This window comes from Patiria miniata, unplaced genomic scaffold (assembly GCF_015706575.1).
Source record: "Patiria miniata isolate m_02_andy unplaced genomic scaffold, ASM1570657v1 HiC_scaffold_15, whole genome shotgun sequence".
NCBI lineage: Eukaryota > Metazoa > Echinodermata > Asteroidea > Valvatida > Asterinidae > Patiria > Patiria miniata.
The window spans coordinates 2,087,498-2,115,428 of record NW_024037053.1 but is presented as its reverse complement, the minus strand read 5'-3'; the positions used below and the strand labels follow the sequence as shown (position 1 = coordinate 2,115,428).

The following is a 27,931-nucleotide window of genomic DNA, read 5'->3' as shown; positions in this document are numbered from 1 at the left end:
CCAGACTGCAGGGCAATATAAAACCACCATTAATTTCTTTATCTCAATTACAAAATTAACACAAATACAATTCGATTCGATTTTTTTTTCAATTCAAGTTAGTCGCCCTTTATTATTATATCGGCATCCATTTTGTCTTTTCCAGCTCTCCATATTACAAGGGTCCAGAACAAAATGTGCACTCCCCAAACAATTATGTACACAGAGCTTCATGTGACCTCGGTCAAACTATGAGGGCGGTGTTTAACGCTTCCACTAGTCTTAACTCTTTTTTTTAGTAAGATGACAACCATTAAATTTCGTAAACAAAGAACGAATATATCTCGTAGTAGTGAAAAATATAGGTTTGACCTCGCCCTCTCGCCCGATCAGAAACCCCACAACCACCGCCTAATGTTACGTTACAAATTAACGACGTGAAAATACCAGAATTTTTTCAGTGAATAATCGGAATATGCCGCCAATATGCGAATTCACCTTTGACATAATACACTGGGCGGTTGAATTTACATCACAAAAAGACGGTGGTTGAGTCCTTCGTTCTGATTGGCTGAAAGTATTGTTTACAAGCAAACAACTTCAAGCAGAGGCAAATTGACTATATATACTTAGAAAAAAAATCAGTGTGTTCCCACACTTTTCATTGCAATAGTATAGGCAACGCAACACGAACAGGCTTCAAATATGCCTTATAATGATGAATAGGTAATAATAATTATACAAATGTCAATTTGTACTGGAAGATTTGGTTCAACCGAACTCTCGCTCTCGGTCGCATATTCACGCAAAGTCTCACATATTCACACGCGAGTTTATCACCGTATTACACCGCATTCTCTATTTTTCTGTTTGTTTACAATATTTAAATCGAGGTAAAACAACATCACGGCTTGGATGATCGGGTATAAAAATGACTACTTTCTGTTCGCCGTGGAAATCGAACTATAAGCTAATTTCACATCGGCTTCAGCGCCGATCTAGGTCTAAAAATACAAGCGACACTAGGTATATAAATATTTCACAACACCATCTCAAACGAGGCGTAATTATGTCCCTACCAATCCATGCTACAAGTTAGTGGTGGCGTTATGATTGCGCTCACCAACATTACGGAAATATGTGGATATGTATAAAATAAAGACCACTTACATACGATTTTCGGCTATGACATTAATTTTACCACATAGCCCGATGACAATCTAATCATTGTTCATTGCAAACTAATATAATAATAGTGCTTTAAAAGAGAGAACCGATATCCTTAAGTTCTGCTGTAGCTCGGAAATCATAACTTTTAAACGGTGCTTAATACTGGTTCAATCCACACACAGGTGAAAGAAAGTTTCAAAAAAGAAATCATCAAGTGCCAAAAATCACTACAAAGCACTGATTGATATTGATACCTAAACTAATCAAAAACGAAAATATACCGCCAAAATATACTGAATAACGTCATAGGTCAGTTGTTAGTTATGTTTATGTATCAAAATTAATGAGTTGACATCCAAGGTCCAACAACCATGTTTACGAATGTGTTTTGTGCGCAAAGGCGGAAACCAGACTACAAAATGCATTAACATCTTATGAATTATTCATAACATTCAAACAGTTATTTATCAATCACCGTACGAGACTAACAAAAATACATGCGCACCACACCTAATTCTTGGCAATACAAAAACCGAATTATCGTACAGACATGTAGGCAAAGTGAATCACATAATATGTTTACGATTTTTGTTGTTGCAATAAGCCCTCATCATGTATACAATGTATTACAAAACAAATTTAAATAATACAAAGTTAGAAACTGACATTTTCCCTAAGTCGCAGCGAACCAGTTCGGCGACATCTAATGTTGAAAGATCACTTAACTTAATTGCATTATAAAAAGTGTCTCATGTTTTTCGATATTTACAAGGAGTGGCTGAGTCACGTTTTCTACCACGGTCCCACTCTGCCAAATCCCAAGATTCCTTGCAGTCATTCAAGTAAGACAACAGACCTATGGTACTGTGTCACTCAATTCGCAGACTTTACCCAAACCATACACATCGTTTGCACAAATCTTTTCTTCTGTGATAACATTCTGCCTTTCAAATGTACAGCAATCACTATAGACCCAAACATCACCACTAGATGACAATACCTCTGTAACAAAAGCCATGTTGAGCTTCCTACCTACCAAACACAATCATCATCAACAAAGCATGGTCTCCCAGAACCATTCTATTCATCTGTGCAAATACAGTCTTTTTGTACAATGTTCTCTTGGTTTGATTTGTTTTTCTGTTTTGTTTTGGTTTTTTAAGTCCAGTGCCTTTTTACCACCAAAGCATCTCGCACTCTTGGAAGTTTTCCCTTGGCATCCTGGGAACTCCAAGTTATGCGTCAATTGGTCCCAGCGAGTCGCCAGTTTATTGCCATAAACTTCATAAACTGCCAGAATTTCCTCTGCAGTGAGCTGTGCCTCGGACCCCTCTTCATACCGCGAGGTAGTCCTGCTTCAAAGCGGGATAGCAGTTGTCGGCTAGGGCCCGTTCTTTGCTGTTCTCCACCAGCCCGGCGCCTTTCTCAACGTGCGCAGCGTAGTTCCTCTGGCTGTGCAGGTCCAGGCCAGGGTAGGGGGCTCGGGTGTTGCGTCGCGCCTGTCGCCGGGCCTGGCGTTCCCTCATCATCTCCTGCAGGTGTGCCATCTTGCTGCGAGTGTGGTTGTTCTCCTGCATGATGAACTGTTTCTTTTCTGTTTCAGGGAAGGAACAGAATTTCACGGTCAAACAAATCTAAAATTCCTTTACTTTTTCTGAAAATATTTGATTTTGTGTTTTTAATATTTTATGAAAATGTGTTTATAAACAGCTTCTATGATTGTTATTCCCCACTGTCTCGTACTTTTCAATGTCTTCACTAATTTGTCCATTTTGTCGGGATAATGCCCGAAAGGCAAATACATGTACCTCTCACAATTGATGAGAGTATTAAGTTCATTCCTAAAGGTTCAAAGGGAAAGATAATGCAATATTTGTGACGTGACAGGCTAGAGGAAAGAGTTTTGGCTCAAAACATACCAGGCGGGGTTTGCGGTCTGGTCGGGACACTTCCGCCTGCAGCTGCTGGAGCAGCATGGTTGGCTGTTGTTCTTTGGGCATGGTGAGCCTGGGCACAGGACGCCCTCTGCCTGCGCTGCTGATGGACGTGCTGGCGGTAGAGCGGAGCAGCATGAAGTAGATCGCCTAGGATGTGAGCAATGGTACTGATGTCTTTCTTAGGCCTGCCCTGTCCATCTTGAACTGCCGCACTCAGAATACCTGCCAAAAAAGATAAAGGCTCAGGTTTAACGATTTCATCCTCAACTTTAACACACACAAAAATCCAGCAATCGCCCTTAAGTGATGTCAAATTCCAAGGTTCTGATTAAGTTGCTTGCAGTGAGTCCATCACAAGTCATGAAGTCCCATGTTAATTTCACAGGCCATCCAAAAGGCATTCTTTGTAACTATCCTTCCACCGTTACGCATGACTAGACTTCCGAATTGACTTGCGACGTGGCTCTGAAAGGACTTGTGATGAACTTGTGATAGACTGGACAACACTGTTCACTTGCTAGAAAGAGAAAACAGCATTTAACCACATGTATGCCAATGAAAGTCATTTTTTTAGATTGTTCAGGATGCATCTTGATCATCTCAAATCAAGTGGGAAGGTTCTGCACCGAAGTTTAACTGAAACTTGCAACAAACAAAATTGATTTAGGGGGATGGATTCCTCAATTCCCCGTGTAACAGTAATGGCAACAGAGAAAATGAGACACCTTCGTTTATACTGCAGCAAGAAGGACCCTGTGACATTTTGTCCCGCCTGAAATTGATACTAATGAATCAAGTGTTCTGTTTCAGAATAAATGTCTCCTTGGATCAGCTCGATTCTGACAACATTTGAACTGGGGCTTGAAAAGGAAGAGCCTACAACACTCGTTCATCCGTATTGGGATCAGTTGGCAAAGCAAGCAACTCTGTCCACTTTTCTGGACATGGCTGAGAATCGCCATTCAGACTCTATGAAAAAGTACCCTGTCATCAGTGTTCGTGCCAGTGTGCCAATTTCTTGGCACTGCTTAACAGTTTTAAGCAGAAAAGTTGTGCTAACTATAGCGTGGATGTGCTAACGGGTTGAGCACGTATAGAGATTTCTATTGTTAGGTCACTGATTTCCTCTGAGGTAAGAGTGCCTTTTGCGGTGCTTACTGCTTACGGTCTCCAAGAAATAGATGGAGATTCTGTTAGCAGGAGGTGGTGTGCTTAGCAGCGCCATGGAATTTGGCCCAGCACAGATGCAAAGACACTACAGGCTTGTGCCTAGGTAGTTTGTTTATATTCAGTAAAAAAAAATCTACCAGTCTGCCTCACGTAAGCTTCTGTGAGTGGTCAGAGGATGTCATCTCCCGTTCATGCATGGCATCCATTGGTGTACATCACTTTGACAGTGGGGAAGGGGAAGGGGGAGGGGGGGGGGAGGGGAAGGGGGAGGGGGAGAAGGGGAAGGGGGAGGGGGGCAGGGGGAGGTGAAAATATCAGATAAATTCTCACCAGAGAAGGTTCCAGAGAAGACGCCAGGTGAGTGTTGATGGACACTATCGATGCAGGCACCGGGCCGCGGCCAAGTCGGCGACGAGGGGGTTGGAGATGACGTCGACGATGATGGCGTCGTCGGCGAGGACATCGTCGACCGGCTGTGACCACAGGATGATGATGAGGGCGGTATATTGCTCGGGTACTGCTGTGGGGGTCTACCAGGCAAAGAGGGCGCCACACATGCTGTCTTGCCGTGGAGTGGGCACTGCGATTGTGGGCATGGCTAAAGGACAACAGGGAAACAATATGGACATCAATGTTTGACCATTTTGACAAAAAAAACTGATGTGTAATCATATCATCTATCCTTTTCTTTAGTCTCTTTTTAAAAAAAAAGTACTGCTTTTTTCGGGTAATTGCAAATGTTCCTACGTGCTAGCGCCTTTAACCTTTCCAATTAATGCATTGGTTTTCTATGGTTTTCTTAAAACTCCTTAGATCTACAAAAAAATATATCTCAAACAGGTGTGCATCAAGAGATTCCCATGTTTGACAGATTAAGGCTCCACCCACCGGCTGGTAGTTTTGGCTGACAGGTGGTGATTGGCAGCTGGATGCTGTGGGCGTGGCCTGATGGCGAGTGACAACAGGCTTTGGTCGACCGGGCGTAGCCGCCTTGTGGCAGTTGAGAAAGCTGTGCTGGCCTGGGGTGCCAGCCAACTGGAGCTGGACGAAGACCATGTGGGTTCCCAGGCGGAGGGCAAGGGTCAGTGGTTGCTTGCCGTTGAGAAAATTATCCACCTGTGGAAAATGAGTTTAAAAAAAGGGGAAAAACTTATAACAAAAACCATGATATTTTACTCAAATTCCTTACCCCTTTTCGATAGGAAGTTTTAAAGACATGCCTAAACATGGGAAATGTGCAACCTATCATTTGTTTTTATTCCTCCATGCATATACACAGCGGGGAAAAAGAAAAGCAAAGCAGAAAGAAAAACATTTCATTTGGAAATGATTGTTAAATCAGGTAAACATTTTTTTCCCTGCAACCCCCTCACCAAGAAGGTAATTAGCCATTAGCCAGTAGGGAAACTTTTCATCAGGAAAACAAATTATTGATTCGATCAAAATCTGTAATGTCGGCGTCGGTTGACTCGGTTCATTTATAGCGGCAGATAACGCGTCCTGCACGCAGAGAAGAGCCCCAACCCAAATATCTCCAAGCTCGATCTAAATGTCAACCAAAGGTCGTCTAGATGACTGCCATATAGATAACAGTTTGTCCCCCGTACGAGTCACGCACGTGAAACGCGATTAAAAGAGGCTATACGGACCCAGCGCATATCTGGTCGATTTAATAATATACGCGGACTCATTACCAGCGGTGTGCACTCTGACATTATAAATGCACGTTGTGGTGCGTTTTATTTCGCCTGCATAAATAAAAAAAAATTGTGTCGTAGGTAGACCGTCCAAAACATTTGACTATATTTGGTGATGCGTTTAAAAACGGCTTATCGCCGATAGGCTAGCGGCATTCCGTGACTGTATTGGGGACAGCGCCTTTTGATGACTGTGCAATGTGACATTAATTAAAACAGCAGCTTTTTATTCCAGACAGAAGGACAAAACAGCGAGTGCATGCCGAAAACCGACTTCTAGGAATTAAATCGATAGTGCATGCCTTAAAAAATGTTACGGGCGAAAACGGCAAAATGACCTGAATATTTCCAAAGACGAGAGTCTAGTTTAGGAGCAATTAATGTCATTTGGGAGGTGTGTGAGTTTGTTTCTGCATTCAATATAGGGGACGTTGAACAATAGAGGACAATTATTAATAAGGTCCACAATTCCCGAAGGTCCACAATTGACGATCGTCTACTCAACATATGGGAGTTCTTCTTAAAAAGTTGCAGTACAAACAAAAGAGGGACAATAGGGGGTCCACGATTGCAGGTACGTAAATACACACTTGTGTGTGAGTGTGTTCCTAGCTCCATTGTGTCTGCATGTATTCCACCCAAATCATTGTAATCACTTTGCAAACGAAAAGTCGACTACGCCCAATGATTGTTTTTCCTTCGCACGAAATGTCAAAGGTTCCTCACCAAACAGCTGACAAGGCAAACCAAAGTTCTCATTAAAAGAAACCAAACAACAACTGCTGCTCGAACAAAATCAACAATGGAGAAACGCCGCCTCGTCACCAAACTCAAATAACTCTGATATATATATATACAAGCAAAGTGGCTTCCATACATGAACACTGATTCACAGTAACAATGACAGAAACTCTGTGCTGGAGGGTGTAAAATTATGTATACTGCATGTTCCCCATATTTGATTTCCATTCGGTACGCGCGCGACTGACAAGTTGCTCATTCATACTACGTCATAGGCGACCTTTTCACCAGATGGCATTAAAAAGTCTCAATGTCATTCCTACACACACGCGTTGGTATGTGCAAAGGGGGGAACAAACCTGAAAATCGATGCACATTTTTTCTTTCTTTTTCAGACCACCTGGGCATTTTAGTAATTAAGCCGATCCACACTGATTGGGGCTACCGTTATTATCTATACATTTTAGACTTTACGGCGTGGCTATAGTTTAATCCTTATTGATATGAATTTAATAACTTTGATAAAAGAGTATAGATTGCTTTGTGACAAACTATACAATGCAAGAGGCGGACAGTTGGACAGGTTCAATACATCTATACTAGGCGCATTCACAATGCTTACGACAGTTCGCTTTTGCCTTTCGCACAATGTAAAAACTCCCAGTCATCGGGTCTAAAAAATATGGTCTGTGCTTAAATTATACCAAGGGAACATTGTGCACGGTGATTCACCGATTAGCAAACACGTCCGCGATTTTACCAAAAAAGGTCAACGCTCGCCATATGGCCGCCCTACGAGAATTGATTCTCCCGGTCTGTTGGCCGAAATTAATCGTTGCTGGGCAGACACGATATGACTGACCGCGTTAACCTGTCAGGGAGTTCTGGTTATATGGGTGACAGCTAAGTTGAAGAAGACTGGTTTAGGGTCATGTAATCAACTGGAAATCTAATCATAAATGTTCATAATGATACACAGTGGGCCGGGTTTAGCACACTCGTTGACATTGAATGGACTAATCTTAGGCCACGGCGAGACTTAAAGCAAGTGTAATTTACAATAATTGACAATCAGTCAGTGAGTCGGTCACGTACAAAAGAGGACAATAGACCATTGTCATGTCATGTCATGTCATGTTGCGGCCATCTTGATTTTGTTCACGTTCAAATCAACGTAACCAAAGTGAGGCTGGAAGGAAAAATAGTCTGGTTCTTATGGCACAAAAACTATCACCATTCAGTACTGTTTTAGATACAGGGAACATGACTGAAATGGTGGCAGCATGATAAATGTCCATAAGCCGACCCCACAATGCCAGCAGAAAGCACTTCACGCGAGAGAAAACGTTTTTGAAATATCGCTTCACGTTCCGAATGTCCTCGCACAACACCGTGGCTACTATAATACGGCGTGGGAGATGAAATTTGCCGAAGGCTAAGTGAAACAATTGCCAAAAACCCGCTAACGAACGTTTTGTCCTTGACCACTTCACAAGAGAAAAATGACCAAGACAAGTGGATGAAAAAAATGCCCCATCCTCACTCCTTCGTCCGCTCTCCTCCTGTTTCTCATCACCGTCCTCTTCAAGACTTCGCTCCTTTACTCAGGAGATCAGTTCATTAACCTGCGCGGAGAAATGATGAGAACGCGGCGAGCAAGATTTTCTCGGAAGAGAAGAGGTGGGGAGAAGGAAAACAAAAATGAAATGGAATATCGTCAGGCCGTGTGGACAGCCTGCTCGCGCGCGCCACGGACCACAGGGGAATGCAATTTGCATCCTCCATCCGCATCAATGAATTCTAGGAGGAATGACGTCACGGAGCGCAGGATGTTAAGCTCTGCCTTGGGCGATGGGGTGACCACGAGGGACAGACAACCACATTTTTTTCTTCTTCTTCTTCTTCGTCTTCTTCTTTTTCTTCGTCTCTCTCTCTCTCTCTCTCTCTCTCTCTTTATCTCTTTTCATTTTGCATCCTAGTTTCGACTACATCCCAATATCATGATAACGAATTGCCTTGTTGTCAAGTATTAAAGACATGCGTAACCGCATCCCCGAAGGATCTGGCGACCACATGCAATCCTTCCGCGTTTACATCAAACAAAACACCCCATTCTCCCTTTCAATTCTGTCCAATCCACACAGGCGAAATGTTCCCATTTACAGTCGAACCCTGATAAGAAGAGCACTGTTAATACATTTTAGGTTCCAAGTCTTTGTTTTTTATTACTGATAATTCAAGGTACCTCTTATAACAAGGTAATTTGTAAAGTCCCAAGGACCTTGTTATAAAGATGTTCCACTGTATATTTAATTAATTTACGGCCTTTAGCTCCTGATACCTTTTAAAACTGACTCCTTTTATTAATGCACAAATTGATGTAGCCCACCCCTCCACCAAGAAAAAAATTGTACAAAATGGCAACGATAAAATCGGAAACGCCCACACTGTAAAATGCCATTCATCTGAAGTGCATTCATCCTTTATTACAGAGACAAAAAAATGGCCTTTTTCTCAATCTCTCTGTTAATCTGTTACAGACTGAGGCAGGAGGAAAAAAGGAGAGGATATATATGTGGAGGAGGCGGAACGATCGATGAATCAGGGAAATGTTCGCATTTGCTGAGAATTCCGAGGGTCTCGTGAACCGCTGCCCTTCTGTCGGCTACCAGGATACCAGCAATGACGTCAAAGGCAGGCTTGAATACCGTATGCCGTCTTTTCATCATGCGATGCATCCGTAAAGCGACACGGATAATATATGCTGATTATAACTTCATTGTTACCAACACATTACACACGACACTTCATTCTGGGGGATCTAGATGCTTACAGAACACATGAAACCGTTTAGACTTTAGATTTATGCTTATTTTTTTTTTATTAATAGGTGCCAAAAGGTTACCCCAATAACATAATACGAACGGGCATACGGGTACTGATTTACAGCTAGTTGGGGCCTTTGAATAAAATAACTTCTTCTTTTTTTTAAAATTGATTCAATGCGGACTGAAGCATTATAAACAACTAAATTCCAAACTGGTTTACGTAATCTACTGATTTATTATGGTGGAAAATCTCTCACAACAAACAGAAAGTAATATTGCCCCGAGTCCAGTGTGTAGATGTACACGCATCTCTGACAGTTGTTATTTACACGTAATTGTTGTATCAATATTCACCTATCTGATTAATTCTCGGAAAATGATGGCATTAAAACGACGCCGAATAAATACTAACAATGCGATCTTTGGAGTTAACCTTTTTTACTCATTAGCTATTCTATCAACTGTTTGGATATACTAATGAAGATCTACTGGTGAACCGCTGACAGAAATGTATATCATATTATGGACTGGGAGGTATGGCCGAATGGCACGGACTACGCACGCGCACAAAACGCTCTCTCAATTATACGGGAGATCATTTGAAAATAAACCGGTGTTCGAAGCGGGGAGAGAGCCATTAAATATCTGTGTGGAGTTACACACCCGCCCACACACACATCCCCCAGGAGAGGCGGCAAGAAGAATCCCATTCATGAAAAACTTCGCCCGCTTCCCGCGTCGAAGCTTCCCGCGCGCGCGCGCCTCCAAACCCGCGGCAAGACATAATGTCAGGCGATGGTTGTCCAAGGACTACAAGCATTGAGCACCGGAAGATGCTGCGAAGAAGGAAAAAGACACAGTTATCTCCGCTGCCTGCTCGAGCTGCTCCCAGCCCGCGGCAACGTCCCGCATCTTCCGATTAAGTTTGACCTTTCGAAGAAAGAAGACAAAATCAGTTGGAATTCCAACGTCCGGTTCGGATTACATTTTTTCCCCTCCTTCTCGTAGCATTTTCCCAGACCAGGAAGGATCCAGTAACTTGGCACTATAAAACCAGAATAATGAGGGAGCCCCGGCGTAAAGTTATACTCTGCGGTTTGTATCAATATTACCGCGCGACATTTAGCTCGTACAATCAAAACAAAGCTAGGCTTTTCATCGATCTTAAAAACCCGCGACTTCGGCTCTTGTGACAAGCGATATTAAATAAACGATACAATTCTTTGCTCTTTCAGGGGGACATTTTGAAAACCTTCTTGACAACCACAGGAAGTGATATGTAATATTGGATCTGGAGAAGATCACTACACAGGAATAATAAGACACTGGTGACTTGGTATAGAAAGTGGTTTTTGTCTGCTCATTGCCTGCTAATCTGGCTCCTGAACCCGGGTTAAGAGGCTCTAGTGTGAAAAGGGCTATACAGGTATTACCCAAAATTAAAAAAAAATACATCGACCAGCAACAATGGCATATATGCAGGCCTATCACACTTGTCGCTTCTACTGACTATGCTACAGTGGGTTATGTCGCCAGGTTTTAATACCACAGTGCACTCTGGCCTTCTATAGTTATCTACTTTCGAAAGTAATTTCGTAACGACCCCAGCTATATAATAAGCCGAAATGCCACCACCGTTTTTTCCCCCCAACTACAAAGTATAACCGCCTTCATGGTGCTATGACCGTGAGGCATCTATGGGCAACGTGCGTCACGACCCGTCGCCATCTTGCTGCGCAGTCACGCTTTGGTCACGTTCGTGCACTCTGACCTTTCACGGCCTGGCCAACAGAGGGCCAAAGGTCATCTCATGGCCAACTAACGCTGGAGGGGGTGGCTTTCGAAACGGAAAGAAAATAATTTTTCCAAGGTACCTAAATGTTCCTGTTGAACCACCAAAGAACGAAGGTTGTCCTGATCCGTGCCTAGAGCTCACAGGGGGCCTCAACACCCACGCGTTGTTTTGGTTGCTGAAAGTTCGCCAGGAATGACAAACTTGCGACACGAGAGGAAAACATTTTTAGCTTTGAGTTTCCACTTCCTGTTCACTGCATTGGGTTACAGAAGGGTCAAGAGGCTTGGTTCCAAGTGTAGAGATTTTGATTGATGCGAAAATCTCGCGCGCCCTCGAGCTTGGAAATCCGATGCTGATAAACGGAAAAGAATGTGTACCTGAGGGCCTGCAAGAATTGCATTAACTTGGTACTGTGATTTTCTTCGTTCAGAAATAATGTTCCCGTCACTCGATGACGACAGATTCCAATATTGACATTTCATACAATTTACAAGGCACTATTGAAAAGCTAATACTGCAAAAAGGTATCGTATTAAACAAAAGCATGACACAGTTGACTGAAATTATCACTTTCATGATGTAGACTTCCAAACTATAAAAAAGAGAAGCAACGATGAGGTAAAAGTAACATTTTCAAGAATATTTAAAACTCTGGTAAAATACGGGTCATTTCTATAAATTTGGGGTCCACTTTTATTTTCCTGTCCCTGTTCCATCTGATATCTGTGATTTTATAATTCTGAGGCACTCCTTAATGCAGTCGGCCTCCAAGAGTGATTATGAATAGCAAACTACCTTAGCCAACAAAGTCATTCTTAATGATACTTGAATGGAATGTTACAAAGTAATAAGGTAACAGGGACCCTAGATTAATATGAATATAAAAAGAGAGAGTAGAAAGTAATAATAATGATAATAATAAAAGTAACGGAACATTGTACATGTATTCCAACACGGTGACCGGTTCGAATCCAAACTTCAACCAATAATTTGCAAGGAGAAGTGTGTGATTTACTGATTTAACGCCGTCTTTTTCAAAACAGTTATAGTTGGGTATGATAGAGAGTCTGAATTTGATAAAGGTGAACCATACACAAAACATGACTTGATACGCACTAGACCTCGGGCTTTGAACCGGGCATACCAACGACGACAAAATGCCGCTGAATACCACATGCCTAAGTCGAACACTCCTTGTTAAATCCTTAATAAATCGTAACTTTTAACATAACTGCCATTTAAATGTCAACATCTGAAGGGGAACAAAATTCGATATTTGCACAAATCCTCTTGGTCCTTTTCTGTCCGCGAATGTAAAGCATTATTCTAATCAGGCAGATAGTAAAAGCGCCACAACAACAAACAACCACGACGCAAGTGGAAACACGTGGGACAGAGTCAGATCTTTCCCAAATGTCATTAAATGTTTAAAGAGCTCAAATAATTCCGCTGGAATATTATCCTGAACTTCGGAAGGCCGGGAATAGTAATGTCATTTGCCAAATATATCCCTGTAAACAACTCGGTTCCGTCACTTGTATAGGGCAAATAACAACAGATTTGTCGATGTGTATCAACAAGGAAAACAAAAAGCACAAACGTCATAGAAAGAGGAGTCGTTATGCACAACAAACAATGCCCGACCCCGCGCGCAAGGAAATCCACGATGCGAGCATACGATTATGAGATAGCCACGATTGTATACAATACACTAACACACCGAGCTGTACGCGTGATGACGTCATTCAGCGGTTCATCTTGCACGTCGGCATGTGTGTGCTGCAGCAATGCGTGGCGCAGCAATGACGTATACTAAGTCATGAATATGCACGTTTCTAAGTTCACGCAGAGTCTAGGCATTGTTGGGGCGACACTGTGACAGCGTCGCGCGGGTCGCAATTTCGGAGCCCACATAACACCCCTGACGGTACCGCCCCCATTATGTGACTACGTCAGAGGGCTTATCACAGAGACGTCAGACCCTGGGACTTTATTGTGCAAAACAAACAAAAAGAGGTTTAAAACCTAAAATTACCAGTTTGAAATCACAATAGTATGACTCGCAAAACTTTAGATAATAAAGCCCAGTATGAAGTACACACGCATTAGACAGTCGTCCGTTAATACACGATTACATCATATCACAGAAATAGGTTCGGTCTGCAATGAACCATATTTAGAAACATTTACGACTTCGAGTGGTCACTTTCAACCCAAAAAAGTCTTTCTTGAAAAGCGCTTACTCATGGACGGTCTTGACGTCATCGCCTATTAATTTTGAAGCATCAACCTTTAACAGCCGCTCATTAAAATAAAATGATTAAAGCCTACTCATCCCAACCTAATCTCACCGTGAACACTGTGACTCGATTATCTGAAGGAAGGAACAAAGAGTGGACGTCACGACAGAAAATGTCATGATCTATAAAAAGACCAGCAGGTCAACGCATCCTGACCTATGCACCTTGTCCTGTATAAGTCATTAGATTGTTATCGCTTGTAATATTCCCTATTACATGAACAACACTGGCGACCTCTGCGTAAATTATTACCTTAAAACATAAATGTATAGTGTGTCTACGATTTTCTATATCAGAGACTGGACGGAAGGGCATTTAAACCAGATCAGGCCAATGACGTAAATCCGCACGGTTAGTTTATTTCTATTAAAATCAACAAACACGGCAGTGTTTAACAATTTCACACGCGACACAGACAGTCCCGCGTACATGAATTACCAAGCTAAAAAGCTTGAATTTCTCAACGTAATTTCCTTTTTGTCGTTTCTGTCTGGGGCTTCACCTCGTGTTCTTTTTCTGCGTGTTTTTCAGGGCCAACTCCAATATGTGGGGGCGTTAACCCAGACAAAGTTGGTGCTGCGTCCCTTCTGAAGTACGGTGGGCAGACAGTGCTTGTACATGCAACATGTCCATCTGTATATTCACTGTTTGTACATGACACAGTGTGATGTAACCTCAAAACCCTGGCCCACACATCCATGGTTTAACCAGCCAGCCAGCAGTCATACCTGGTTACGAAAAGGTCGTGGGCGGGTGACTGGAGTGCCTGGGACTTCGAAAAAATCCTTAATCCTTGAACCCGGCATATATCTCTTGCCTTTTAGGGACATTTTTTTGTTTAATCCGTTCGTGGAAAGTTCAGGAGGAAACCGTGTCAGACTTGGGTAATCTGCTGGAACTGGACCACATCTTTTCCAGACAATGGTGACTGGGCACCCGTTTCCTATTTATATTAATTTGAAGCCCCGTGTGGCTGGTCTGCTGGTGTCAAATCCTGATCTTAAATATCAACCGACTAGACAGTAGGAAAGAGTGTTAACAAGACGAACTTCTAAGGGTTTAGGTTTTTTTCTCCCAACTCCCACCCCAAAATATCAGTATCGCTGTTAATAATTCCTGAATTCCCCGTAGTTGGTTTGACTTCAAATTCGATTCCACTCAAATTGAGGGTCCAAAGTGTGACTTTTTTTCCTGTCCCCGTTAGGCGTTAACTCTGAGTCTGAACTTTGTAATTTGCCATTCAAGTCACATTACAAAATGACTTAAAACTCTAATCTTTATATCTTGGTCGCCGACTCGTTTGCTTCACATCATCAGTCTTGGAGGAAGAATATACACTTAAAGGAGATATCTAGAATTACAAAATCATAGATGTCATAGAGACAGGAAAAAAGTGGACCCCAAATTTACGGAATGACCCATGTTAACAAGTAATATAAGATTAGTATTGCCGTGGTAGTGCTGCGTCTGGTTTCATATCTTACGAGTACACAAACTTTTAATAAAAAAAGTTCAGCGATACACTCTACTTTAATACCACAATGCAGTGAACTTTTTGAGGCTTAAGAGACATTCTATATAGTTGTCCCTCTATCCACAGCCCAAGCAAGTTGTCGCAAATGAACAACTGTTTAGAAATTAATGAGACTGGACTCTATTTTATTTTTAAAGTCCTTCTACACACACTGAAAACACTTCAGCCTATTGACAGTTCAAACCCTAAATCATTATGGTTCGAAACTTTCTGCTGAGGCAACTTTTGTGCTGCCATTGTTGAGCGGGGCCCGGGCAGGCTCGGCTTGGCGTTGGGACGCGAATAGCTTATGCAGCGGGAGGGTCCTGGTGACGCGGCGTGGCTTGTGTCGATGGGATCGACCAGCACTCAAAAGCCGCGGCGGGGTTTATCCTCATAGCGTCCCGGCCTTCAAAAAACCCAGGTTGTTGGGAACTGGCAAACATGGGATTTACGGCTAGACTTATTGTGTCCCTGGTAGCGTTGTTTGGAGCGCCAAAGCTGGGCCCACCATCCCCTCTTACCCGATTCACAGACGTATTTGCCAATGAGGTCTTTTGAGAGCCGGATAAAAACTGTTATCGATCAGAGAAGCCGGTGAATTTACCTGGGGAGAGAGGCACTGCCAGCAGCTTTACAAACAAGCCTTTTGAGAGTCTGTTGAAAACCCACCAGGGCAAAAAAAAAAGCTGGCGTGACACATGTGAATTGCGGCGTGTCGGCGGACCGATATTCTTGAGTAAATAATTAAAGTTGGACTTTGACTGGGTCAGCCAGCAAAAACCAGACCAATCCGACCATAACCATGCCAGACGACCAGTGGGATATTCAGATATTGCCAAGGACTCAGAAGAGTGTCGCTTATTCAAAAATACAGTGAAAGAAAAGCAAAATGCAATGGTGTAATTGACTTGGGTGCAACACGAAAATGAAACTTATGTCAAGTCAAATCCAATACAACAATGCTTACTGTAGGGACATGTCCAGCAAAAAGGGTATCGCTTCAAACGAACTTGCCGTGGCACTCATATGCAAAACGAAAAAAAGTAAACCCATCCAGGTAAAGGCTTTGTAAAGTGGGCCTATTTTGGGCCTGTATTGACTGCGTGCATACCTACACGTATGTCCCCCAATACCTGTGTTCCCACCCTTACCCTAACCACCCTAACCCTAAGGATTTTGGGGAACATAGGTATTGGGGCACATCGGGTAGACCCCGTATTGACCCTGAGATCGTGCTAAACCGTTCTCGAGGAAAACACCAAGGAACCATGGTGCGAGAGGGCAATCTTGGTTCAACTTTGGGAAAATTCGTTTGGGACTGGGAGTTTTGTTTGCTCAAATATCAGAACAAGTAAAACCGGCTTCAACTAGTTTAATACATCGACAATGTGTGGACAGTCTGAAAGGGGGTGGTCTTACAGTATGTATGTGGTTGAAGTCGAGTTTAGAAAAGGTCATGAACAGAAGAAAAAGCAGGCATTCGTCACACAACAGTCATTTTGTCAGACCATAATTTTGGATTACCTTTCAGTCAATTCAGATGGCCTAATGGGGCCAAAAGCTGTACACAAAGGAAAATCGTGGGAAAATATAATCGCTGATTTTTCTGGGGGCTTTTTAAAAATCCAACCCCCTCTGATGACACGCACGAGTCCCCTCCAATAATGTGAATATTTTTTTTTCAATCTAACAAATTCGTTTGAAAGTGCCAACAAGTGCGTCGTGCCTCTGTTTTTTCACCCAAAGAACAGACAACCCGGAATGACCTTGAAAGTTTCAACTGCACTCCTGGCCAGCTATAGCTATTATTTCTCTTCAGAGTGGGTCTCGTCCTCCAAGTAAAACCAACTAAACGGCAATATTGTTGTGTTTCAATACAATAGGAGGTTTGGCAGGCTGCCGCGACCTTGCGTTGATAAGCATTGTTCTCTTTGTGTTAGCTGCCGAATTTTTGGTTCTGCGTAGGCACACAACAAGCGCGTGGGAGGGTATCGGTTCACGGTTTGAACAAGAAGGGTGCACAAAGTGCAACGAAACTTGGCAGCCGCATCTAGTGCGCGGGGGCGTGTGTATGTATACAAACTTTGAAACTCCCCCGAGGAATATACATTTGAGGACCAACCAAAAAAGAGAAGCTACCAACACAAAGATGGTGTGTTATAGCCTGAAGGGTCACGTGTTAACTCTGTATGAACTCCGTGGTGATGCAACCAAATTCGAGAGAATTTTTTTGAGGGGGGGGTATGTTTGGTGCGATTGATATCTCGCTGCAAACAACTCGACCACACGTGTAGCAGCTGATTGTTAACCGGTCCACTTACACTTTCGAAACTGTCAGAGGTGGTGTTTCGAAACTTTGTTTCCTGCGTTTTGATTCCTTTTTTTCTTTCCAGGAAGGGAGTTTCGAATCGAAACAAAAAAAATCGTGAGGTCGCAGGTTCAAAACCCGCTCCAGTCAATTTCTTTGTTCAACTTTGAAAAAAAAAAGTCGCGCACAGTTTTTCCAGACAGTTTTCTGAGTAAATGTGTTAAGTTCAACAAGTATTTCACTAAGGGAAATCGTTGTGTTGATACTCGAAAGAACCACAAAAATCCAAAGTCTGAAACAACCCCAAATTTAAAACGTGAGTGGCCTTCACTGGATTATTCAGCCTAAAAAATGGAACTTATCCTTGCCCGAGTTCAACTTGATGCTAATGTGAAAACTTGTGTCGGCCCGTGTGAAACGTGCAGTGGAAGCCGTGGATAATAATTCAACTGGTCTTAAAATTAATGCTAGGCGGTTTTGCGAACGTGCTCAAAATCACGATTCGCGTTCATTAACTAAAGAGGTTTAAAAAAGGTCTTTGTCATACGTAACGTGTAACCATGAACCGGTAACCTAAAGGATGTGCACCAAATAAGCCGCCTCTTTTGTATTTTGATTCGTTTATTCATGAGAGATCATGGGGGATCTAGTTGGTACGTGTCAGATGAAACCAGGCATTGCATTACATGTCAACGAAAGACCGGAACTTGGAAGAGGTACTGCATGTTTCACACTTCAAGAATTTCAACCCTGCGTCAACCCTGAGGTGGATTTCGCCCTGGATTAAACTCAACCCTGCTCCAGACCAGGGTTGAGATTTTCAACCCGGGTTGAAATTCTTGTCAGGGTTCAAAACAGCAGTAACTGAGCATGATAAGCTTGATTTGCATGAAACAAGTGTGAAACGATGTGGGGTTGAACGCAGGGTTGAAAAATAAAAAACTCGACCAGGGGCGGCACTGGATTCGCCCAGGGTCGAGTTCAACCCAGGTTGAGAAGCTCTAGTGTGAAAAGGGTAGAATGATACCCATGTGGACTCCAGAAGACAAAACCAGACCTTTAACCGCTTCGGTGAAATTATGAGTAATTGCGAAGCCGATTTAAGTTTCCGAACGGAATGGCAGATGTATTAAGTGACTCACTCAATGCTGGGGTAGCCCTTGGTCCGTCGAGACCCTTTTTTTACCTATGCATCCTGGGTAATCATTGGCAAGAATGGCTAATTCAAAGTTCAGTCATCACGGGGGATCTCAACTAAAATAGAGTGATCCATTGGAAAGGAAGCTGACGGTATGGGCTTGTCAGACAGCGTCTAGTCTCCGACCTCTCTATCAAAAGACCTCTCCTAGTTAGCGGGGCTAGTGACCCCATGACCCGACTCCAGGCTAGAAATACTTCTTTCATCAAGTGTTAATAAATACCACAACCAGACCCTTGCAGAGCCAAAAAAAATTGCAATCCCTCAGTCTCGGCTAGTCATTCAACTGTGATCGGACCCACTGTTTTTAAAACACACTTACCTTCCCAAATCCTCCAAAATGCTCTTTGCAAAATGGAAGATTTGCAGGATTGAGGCTATATGGCAAAATATGTGGCTGATTTTGGAGGATGCACTGTGCCAAGGCATTGTGTTGTTATATGCTCAGCCGCATCTAACATCTAAAAACAGTTTTGGTACAAGAGATGAAAATGAACGACAACCGTAGCCGCATCGAAATACTGACTTCGTTTAGTTTCCAGTTTAAGTCTTTTATAAGGTCTTGGAGAAAAAAACCAATTGTTTGTCTCTTACCTGTGTTTCGCTCAAGTTTTGTAAAGCTTGCATTAACGTCTGGTCCTGTCGCTGTGACTGCATGATACAAACAAATAAATTAGGGAAACCTTCCGTTAAAATGCCTCTCCATCGTTGCTTCCATCAATCATCCTGCAGGCATGTACCGGAAAACTGCTAATAATCTGTACGGCCTTTCATTTTTATGATTTACCTGGGAAGCCCATCAACATGCTTTACCGCAAGTCACGACTCCCTATACCTCGAACGTCTGGTAAACCATAATAGAGTCTGCTTTCTCTATGGGTAAACGTATTACAATACCAGAGAAGACCAAACCATGACCACACGAACAGACACTGCGCTTCATGGCATTACAGGATTATTTGCTAGTCATGCATTTTCTTCGGTTATCACACAACTCAAAGTAAAAAGACAACATGTTCAAAACCTAACCTGTTGAAATTTCAGCTTACACTTTTCGTGAGAAAAAAACAAAAACGATGAAAAACCTTTTGACCATGAATCACGATTTCGTCTATAGCACTCTTTACTTCCGAAAATCAGTCACTTGAATGATATAGTTGGAAATCACCTGTGTACATGTATACATTTTCTTGATTTCTTCTATAAATGACAGCAAGCCAGACAGAATAATTGCACGGGGTGTTTAGTACAACTCCGATTTTAAATAAAAAAGGGCTTTATGATAACAATTCGGTAAGCAACTTTTCGGAATATACATGTATATGCATATGATTCTACACGTATACATGTATATGCCTTTAAGCATTTAAAAACTTATAACCACCCTCTTCTTCGTGAGCAGTAGGCCAATTCATAAAGAGTAAACCAAATTTTGAATGCCAGTTTTGAGTGGCTTTAGTTCTCCGTTCTCTTAGCCCCTCGGTGACAGAAAACGAAAGGGAATCTACAATTGTCTGGATGCACTGAAGCCAGGACAGATCAAGAATTAGGCAAAGTATTTCCCGCCATTTTTTGCAATCCTATAACTCCATCGTAGAAAAAAAATATGTCGACGGAAATGAAACAAGGAAACGCAACCTTTTGTTTTCTCTATAAATATATTTCTCCCCATATTTCAGCGGTGAAATATCATCTGCAAAGGTCAAACGGTTACATTTAGCTTTATTTGGCAATCCAGGGGCCCTGTTGTCTTCTTAACTTGCGTCAATTGAAAATGCCATGGGAAATACTGTGTTCAATGCTGATTACGATGTAACAGCTGTGTGGATACCAGCAAAATCGTGTTTGCTTTTTTTTTTCTCTGTGCGTGACTATCAGGATTCTACACTATTGTGACGTCAGAGTTACCATGGCAACACTTACCACAAGCCCACTTTCGACCAATGGGAGAAGCGTTAGCTTGCTGCCGTCCGTGACGAGGTTCTCCTCAAGCGTCCCGCGCTTAAGATGTCTGCGAAATTGGGAAAGAAAAAAAAGCGGGGAAAAAGTGAGCACTTCAATTTCTATCATGAAAAAAAAACGTATAGGCATTGACGGATACACAAATTATCGGTCAATATAAAAAGGGTGGTTTCTCAACAACACTTTTGAGTTTAAGCATTATGATTTCTGTCAATGTGATCTGATACACCGTGCCCGCTGGAGACATGCACACAATTGGGAACAAAAAAATTGTATACGTCTCCACAGGGCAATTTCTATAGATGAATACGTCTCCACAAGGTTGTCAAGAAATAGATATATGGATTTTACTCAAAAACTTGGAATTTCAAAGGTGGGTTGATCTGGAAGAGTTTTAGAAAAGGGATAAGTCCGAATTTCAGCGAAGGAAATTAATTCTGGTTAACATAAGATCATTTTGAAACTGTACTTTCAAACTCGAAAACTTTAGTATACACGAGAACAAAGAAATGTCTCCACAAGGATACACATTTCAGTAGCCATGAATACGATTTATGTGAGTAGTTTCACAAGTTTGCACATGAATACAATTGAGGTACCTGGAATAAGTGGAATTCAGAACATTTCAATTCCATTTCCAAAAGCTGCTGACAACTTTTCATCAGACACACACAAAAACCAAACAGCTGCCATTTATCAACAAACATTCATCGAGTTTCGGTAAACCCAGGGGTAGTTTTATACCGCGCAAAAGGGAGGGAGTCTTTTGTTGTCCCAGCCAGATTTCTACGGCAGGGTCCCGCGACTATATTCAGTCGGTGGTTGCGACATTTCAGCGACGTGAACTCCGCGGAATGTTTGGGGGCACAAGTTCGCGGTCAGTGCACGCGGTTATGGGGTCGAACCCACCCCGACCTCGACCCCTTGTAAGCACCGAAACCGGGACTCTCGTAGCTGGTAGCATTGTATGGATAGGACCAAGAGTTCCTTTTTTTTTGTGTGGGCTAGTCAAAACAAGCCAGAACAATGCACTCGGAACACACTGGGGGTTCGATGCATCAAATGGCCGCCTCTGGACGCGATCTCAGTAGAATTGTGGGTTGATTTTGCGGGTTCAACTTTGTCCACTGAATTCACGAATTACAAGGCCTGTTTTTGGATTTGGCAAAAAGTGCCGAAAATGTGAGAAAAATGGGGGTGGGGCCATGTAATATTCCAAGAACAAAACTGCAGTGGGTTTAGGAGAACAGATACGAAACCGTCACACAACATTCGCGCACCTTTTCTCCGTATAGGTATTCATCATGCTCAAACAGTGCAGTTGCATGTCTTTGTACATTTTCATGAACAGTGTACATTCATGTGTTCACGTTGTTTGCACGAGATGCTGTACCCTCCCTCCCACCCACACTGCTCACACGAGATACAGCCTTCAACTTTAATCAAACTCTTTCCGGGAACATAACTCATCCATGACTCGGACTCATTCGAACCTTTTCGGGCAGGTTATTACAAGCGATGCTGACACATTGGCAGACAGCTGACATTTACAGGCTAGATACAGCTCAGTTAATACAATACATGGTACAGCACCAAACAGTCATTATGCCCGTTAGTGTTAAGCTCAAATCCAGGTGATTTATACACCTTATATGGTCACTGAAAGACGTTCACTGAGAACACACAGTAAAAGTATGGCATTTCCGTACAAAACTGTTCTACAGTCTTTAGCGTCGTTTTACACTAAGCGTGAAAACGAACGCATAAAAGTTGAACATTCCAACTAGCTCCGGGGAATTTCGCAGCGAACAGTTCGTGACGTCAAAAGTTGCTTCGCTTCGTGTGAAGTATACGTGACTTTAGTGTATGAACCGGACTTGACTTACCACTATCATAATATAGGAAGAGGAAATTCTCGCTCAAATTCTACAATGACAAACCGTGTGCTAAATATATCGGTGCGATACCCTTTTTAAAACCAGTGTCGGAGTGCGTGCCCGTGTGAACAGCCGGCTATACATATACCATCCCGCTTTCACTTTTATTTTTAACTTGGCCAGGAAATCCTCGAGGATATATTTCGAGTCTGATAAGACATGGGCCTGTATCTTGAAGACGAACGATGTGCAGCACTAGCGACTTGAGAGCGTACGTGACTGTGCATGCATCGTCTCAGCTCAGTATACAAACTGCTATGTGACGACTGACTTGCCAATGTCACGTGATATCGGGCGAAGTCTCACATGATACCATGAATGTCATGTGTCACAAGTGAGACACTTTGTTGTTAGTGGAGTCACTGGTCACGTGGTCGCCACTGGTCACGTGGCAATTCATTTACTAGCATGAGGTTGCTCAGGAAACTTTATGTATGGAGAGTCCGCGTAGGCCTATATAAGCGATAAATAAAACAGAAACCAACGATGTGCGGTTTACATGTAACTTCGGATATGCCCCAGATGAAAAGAAAACCGCAATGCCAATTTTGACCGACAATAAATTGCTGAGCACGAATAATGACAAAAAAGACAGATTTTAAACACAATGTAGGCGTGGTAAATGTGGGGGAGGTTATTCCAATTTTGCCTCATCGATTTGCTATTGTGTTGTGGGATCAAACATTTTGCGCTGTGTTAAAAAAAAAACGCTTGCAAATGACACTGCAGTTTTTGAGGGTAGACGGATTTTTGTGTTTTTATAACGCGTTGGGTACCATAAAAATCTTTGTAAATTTTAATGCGATTGTTTAAGCCGGTCTTTGTGAAAGTAGCGCGGGGATACGTAGCGAGCATGCGCAACAATTTCTTAGTCTTTGTGTTTCTTCGGTGATTCGGGGAATCAATAAAGGCCTATGGAAAAGGTATAGTGGACGAACATTTAGCAAATCTACATTTTGTAATTGGGGAACGTTTAGGGGAAGTCCCTTCGTCATCCAGAATCCTGGTAGCAAGGTTATACCAAGTCTGCTGGTAGTGGTACACTAGTACTAAAAACTCAATTGGCTGGTTAAGTTGGAAAAGCTAAGTTTTTTTGTGTGTTTTTTTTTAATGTCGCGGCACCAGGATAAACTATTTGCCATAGTGCGAAACGGCTACTGTGATAATGAGATTGTATACCGTCTCTGTTGTGCACTAAAAAACCAACAAATATGGCAGATGGCTTAATTCCTATTTCACAACAATAGCTGCCTTGGCCCAGTACGTAAAAAGGATTGGGAAACTTTTTGGGGAGTTTGGGTATCCGGGGTCACTTATTTCTCTTTCCATTTTCTAGAAAAGTGCTACCCCAAACTGGTCACGGAACAACCAACATCAACAATGCAAAGCCTTTATTTCCTTTTCCCGGATTTTCTTTACATCCGTGTGGGTTTTTTTTTAGGCTGGGATCCCCCGGTCCCCAGCATGCAGTGCGTGATTAAGTTCAAAGATCAGTTTTCTATAGACCTGTCCAAAATATCAAAGTGTTATTCCACAACTGATTGCAGTCTGGAAAATTACGATTTGGAAGGATTCGACAGAACTTTGAGTTTCTGCTGGCATATCTGGGGCTAAATATAGTGTCCCCAGTGCTTTCGTCAGGACTCCAAATAGGACCTTGCTGTATGCATCATGGAGCTATAAATCGCAACTCCATGCTTACATTCGCGATATCGAGTGGGTGACTTTTATATATCCTGAAGGTAAACATCAAGGGTCACATCACTGCAACTAATGTACATGTAAATGTTTACATGGCTTCCAACTAACGATGCTGAACACGAAACATCATGTTTTAGGCTTACATCTTTCAAGGAAGCACTTTCCAACAATGCGTGTAAACATGCAATGGACTACCATGTTTTCTTGAAGGCCAGCGCACTAGCTTCTGAGGAACAGTCTTTCCCATTTTTAAAAAGACATTTCAGCGAGAGGTATTCAAACAGGCCTGAAATTGTAAAACCCCATCGTCATTGCTAGTCATGCATGGCGCGATAGGCGATGGACCTGTTTTCCTGGCGCTCGGAACGACACGAAAAATTGGGAACGCATCAAACTAGCGCAGTAGTGCGACCAAGCATATGATGACAGGTAATGTGTGCACACTGTCCTCCTGTCCTCCATTCATCTCAAGAATCAGCGAATACGTCCATATATGGGGCGATGCGCCTCCGCGCCGCTCTTGTGAATGGCCGAATAAATGAGGTCACCGCGCACGCTCTCTTGAACGTCTCCACGGGCCGAAGTCACCGCGCACGCGCAACCGAAGAGCAAGTTTCTACAAACTCGTCCACACGGTACGCACACGCCGCACGGCCAACTCGCTCTCGTCACGATAGACCGCGCTCCGGGCTTCACCGCTCCATAATTGCCAATTAATACATCCATATAGCGTGGGCTGGTTACAAACCATCTAGTCACGTCCCTTAAGTACACAGCTCATTTACTTAAACGACCGAATAAGAATTAATTCAAACCGAGGTTATACTTTCACAATGAACTTTATTTTGGGGCTTGTTCGCTCTATGCGACTCTGACCTTGAGAACTAGTAGCGTGCGTAGTATCACCGAAATTGTGAGTTGCAGCATGGTTGCAGCTTTACTTAACCAAAATTTGTAGCAATTTTTTTCCTGGTAAACAGGGGTAAGTAATTTATTAAGTACAGCCCCAACCAAGGCTTAACTCGACCACCTATCCCCAGAACTCCAATTGCTATTGTGCTGTGTCATGTATCTGAATTTATGTGATCGCAATATTGTGTTTTCCGCACACTAAACCTGCATGTGAATCATTCCAAAACGATTACGTAACAGTTCGGCCATACGCTGTGATCATGACTAATTATACGATATCAACCGCGTGGTGCGCGCCCGCTGAGTGATACAGCAATATTATACACAGCCTTGCGTTCAAGGCTATGGTGTTACCATAAAGTACAGAGATATTCTACGAAAATTGAAACTGTTTGGGCAACCGGGCTTGTATGAGTAAAAAGCCATTAAGGCCCAATTACCAAGTCGTTGCTCCATGCACGCGCCTTCTGGTAATACGCATTCCAAGTAACACTTGGTTCTTATTCGCATGATACAACACTTTCGCGAGGTGCGTACGTACCTCAGCATAATTTTTGTCAATGAATAATTTTTCCTGCGCCTTCTGAACATTAAAAAAAAATAGCACGAAAGGAAATCCAAATTGGCAGCAATTGGCAAATATCTACTTTGGGGGCTTTGTACCAAATATTGGATTAGATGATAAACGCAACAAAAAGAATCTTTCACTCCAGGTGTGCATTATGTACACGATGCACATGCGTACATCGTGGAGCTACCTCCATGCATACATGTGTTCCTGGATTTCTGGAAGTACATGTACAGTTGTACATGTACATGTACAAGGAAATTGTGTTTGTAACTTCCCGATTCGTTATGATATGCCTTCACACGTGCATACCACAATGTACACAGAAGACGGACATGACGAGTGATGGTATGTGTGCTTGTACTGTACATTTGTACAATGTACATGTACATGTACATCCACAATGCATGCAAACTGGTGAGCTAGATACACGATACACAGACCACATGTGCAATTACTGCAAACTTTTGGGAGGAAAGACATACGTCCAACATGTCAAAATTAATTCCAAAGGTTGGGGTGAACACACTACATGTATAGTGTACAAAGGGCAAGGTTGAAAAAAATTACAGTGGATTCTTCTATCTGGTTTTAAGAAAATGTTTGGTCATCAGAAAATTGCAGTAGGCCTATTTTTTCAGTATCGGCCTACTTGGCAAACAAATAGTGGCTTACAAACTTAATAGTGAATTTAGTTAAAGTAAAAGTGGAATGGCTTTTTCAAAAAAGAAATATACTCACGTTTCACGGTGCAGCAAAGTTAGCCTCTCCTTGGCTACTCGAAGTTGCTTGGAGATTTTGGTCTTGAGCATTTCGACCGATGCATGCCGGGGTATTTCCATGGTAAACCGGCCACCGGTGGTAGGGTGGATATGCACGGTCAGTAATCCACGGGCTGGGCTGGTGGAGCTGGGTGCTTCCATGCCGTAGTTGACAGCCATGGCAGCTGGGCCTGAGCAGGGATCTTCGGGGTAGATCGTGTGTGGCATGAATGGACCTCTCAATGGAGTGGGTCACTGGCGGTGCAGAGTACGGACTTACCCGCTACGCGTCACCGCACTGTGCACGGTCAATACACGCCGGGCTGCCAGGCCGGACGATGGGAATGCAGCCTGCTAGAGGTGGTTCATCGTCGGTATGCTTCAAGTGTTGGCGAACCCTCGCAAAAGAGAGCTCAGGATCACTAGTATATCGCTGAAACAAAATGTGACAGAGGACAGGAACAACTGTCAGACAGTGTACAGTGTTAATAAGGCACACTGCGCGGCTAACAGTACGGAAAATTGAGTCCGTACGTGTGACGAGCGAACGCTCTCAATGAATGAATTCCGCAGAACGCGACGATGAAATAAACTCGGAGTGGGGTCATGCAAGTGGGAGGGTCATCTACATAATTACTCTCTAAAGGTCAACAGCCGCCAATGGGAAACACAGACTCGTCCATCTGTTGCCGTATGGGGGTGTCAGTCACGTACTGTGTGTGACTGCACGCTCTCAGTACAGTGCAGCGGCGTTATGAATGAAGAGTTATGAATGAAGGGCAGGTGTGCTGAATATTCGGGGAGTGAAATTAGAAATTGTAAGAAAAAAGCCTTTCTAATAAAAATGACTCTTTTTCAAATAAAGGTTATTTACAAAATCATGGAACTTGTTTTTGTGAATTTTAAAGCATCAGAGGGAATTCAGACTATTTTTTTCAACAATCCAACAATTCAATCATGTTTACTTGAAGTTGAAAGCGATGTACTTGGTTTGCAATCTGTTCAATTTCGATAATGGAAAGCAGATAAAGTCCCGGATGAAAACGTATGCCCAGTAGGCACAGTTCAGATTCTCAACTGCGCATTGTGCAAAAGACAACATATCTTTTGAAATCATTGTGAACAAAATATATTTCATTTCTTTTTGCTGGCTACGCTATGCCTAGTTATGCTACGACAAATTATTTAGTAGGCTAAATCTAATTTACTCCAAAATAAGGTTTCTCGTTTATTCGCGATAGGCAGGTACGTTTGCAGACAGCTCCTAGACCTTTGGAAAGGCAGCGTGTTGAATAGAGTGAGCATCTACCGTTTGGTACATGCAGGATAAATCACGATTCGTACATGTCGAGGTACATGATGCACAGCCCGTAAATCGTGAGTCATTCATTCATACCCCTGACTGCTTAAAGGGGCGCGCAGCATCCAAATTTCGGCAATTCTATTCCTCG

At 42.7% G+C, this 27,931-nt stretch overlaps 1 protein-coding gene across 1 annotated transcript; it reads right to left on the bottom strand.

Annotated features, from left to right (window-relative positions):
• Window positions 1–75: 75 nt before the first annotated feature.
• LOC119722381 (midnolin-like) lies at window positions 76–27,073 on the bottom strand. The gene is made up of 7 exons (XM_038192454.1): window positions 26,461–27,073; window positions 20,563–20,650; window positions 19,234–19,290; window positions 5,145–5,372; window positions 4,587–4,854; window positions 3,069–3,308; window positions 76–2,743 (listed from the first exon to the last, which is right to left on the bottom strand). Exons 1-7 carry the CDS (start codon window positions 26,706–26,708, stop codon window positions 2,484–2,486), a joined length of 1,389 nt encoding a protein of 462 aa, XP_038048382.1. The 5' UTR covers window positions 26,709–27,073; the 3' UTR covers window positions 76–2,483.
• Between the last annotated feature and the right edge of the window lie 858 nt (window positions 27,074–27,931).

What these genes read in the sequence shown, in the direction of transcription:
- LOC119722381 (XM_038192454.1), bottom strand. Translation starts at nt 26,708, where the DNA reads ATGCCACACACGATCTACCCCGAAGATCCCTGCTCAGGCCCAGCTGCC. An exon ending in ACTTTGCTGCACCGTGAAAC is followed by an intron (nt 20,651 to 26,460) that starts GTGAGTATATTT and finishes CCAATTTCGCAG; the next exon opens with ACATCTTAAGCGCGGGACGC. An exon ending in CAGACCGCAAACCCCGCCTG is followed by an intron (nt 2,744 to 3,068) that starts GTATGTTTTGAG and finishes TCCCTGAAACAG; the next exon opens with AAAAGAAACAGTTCATCATG.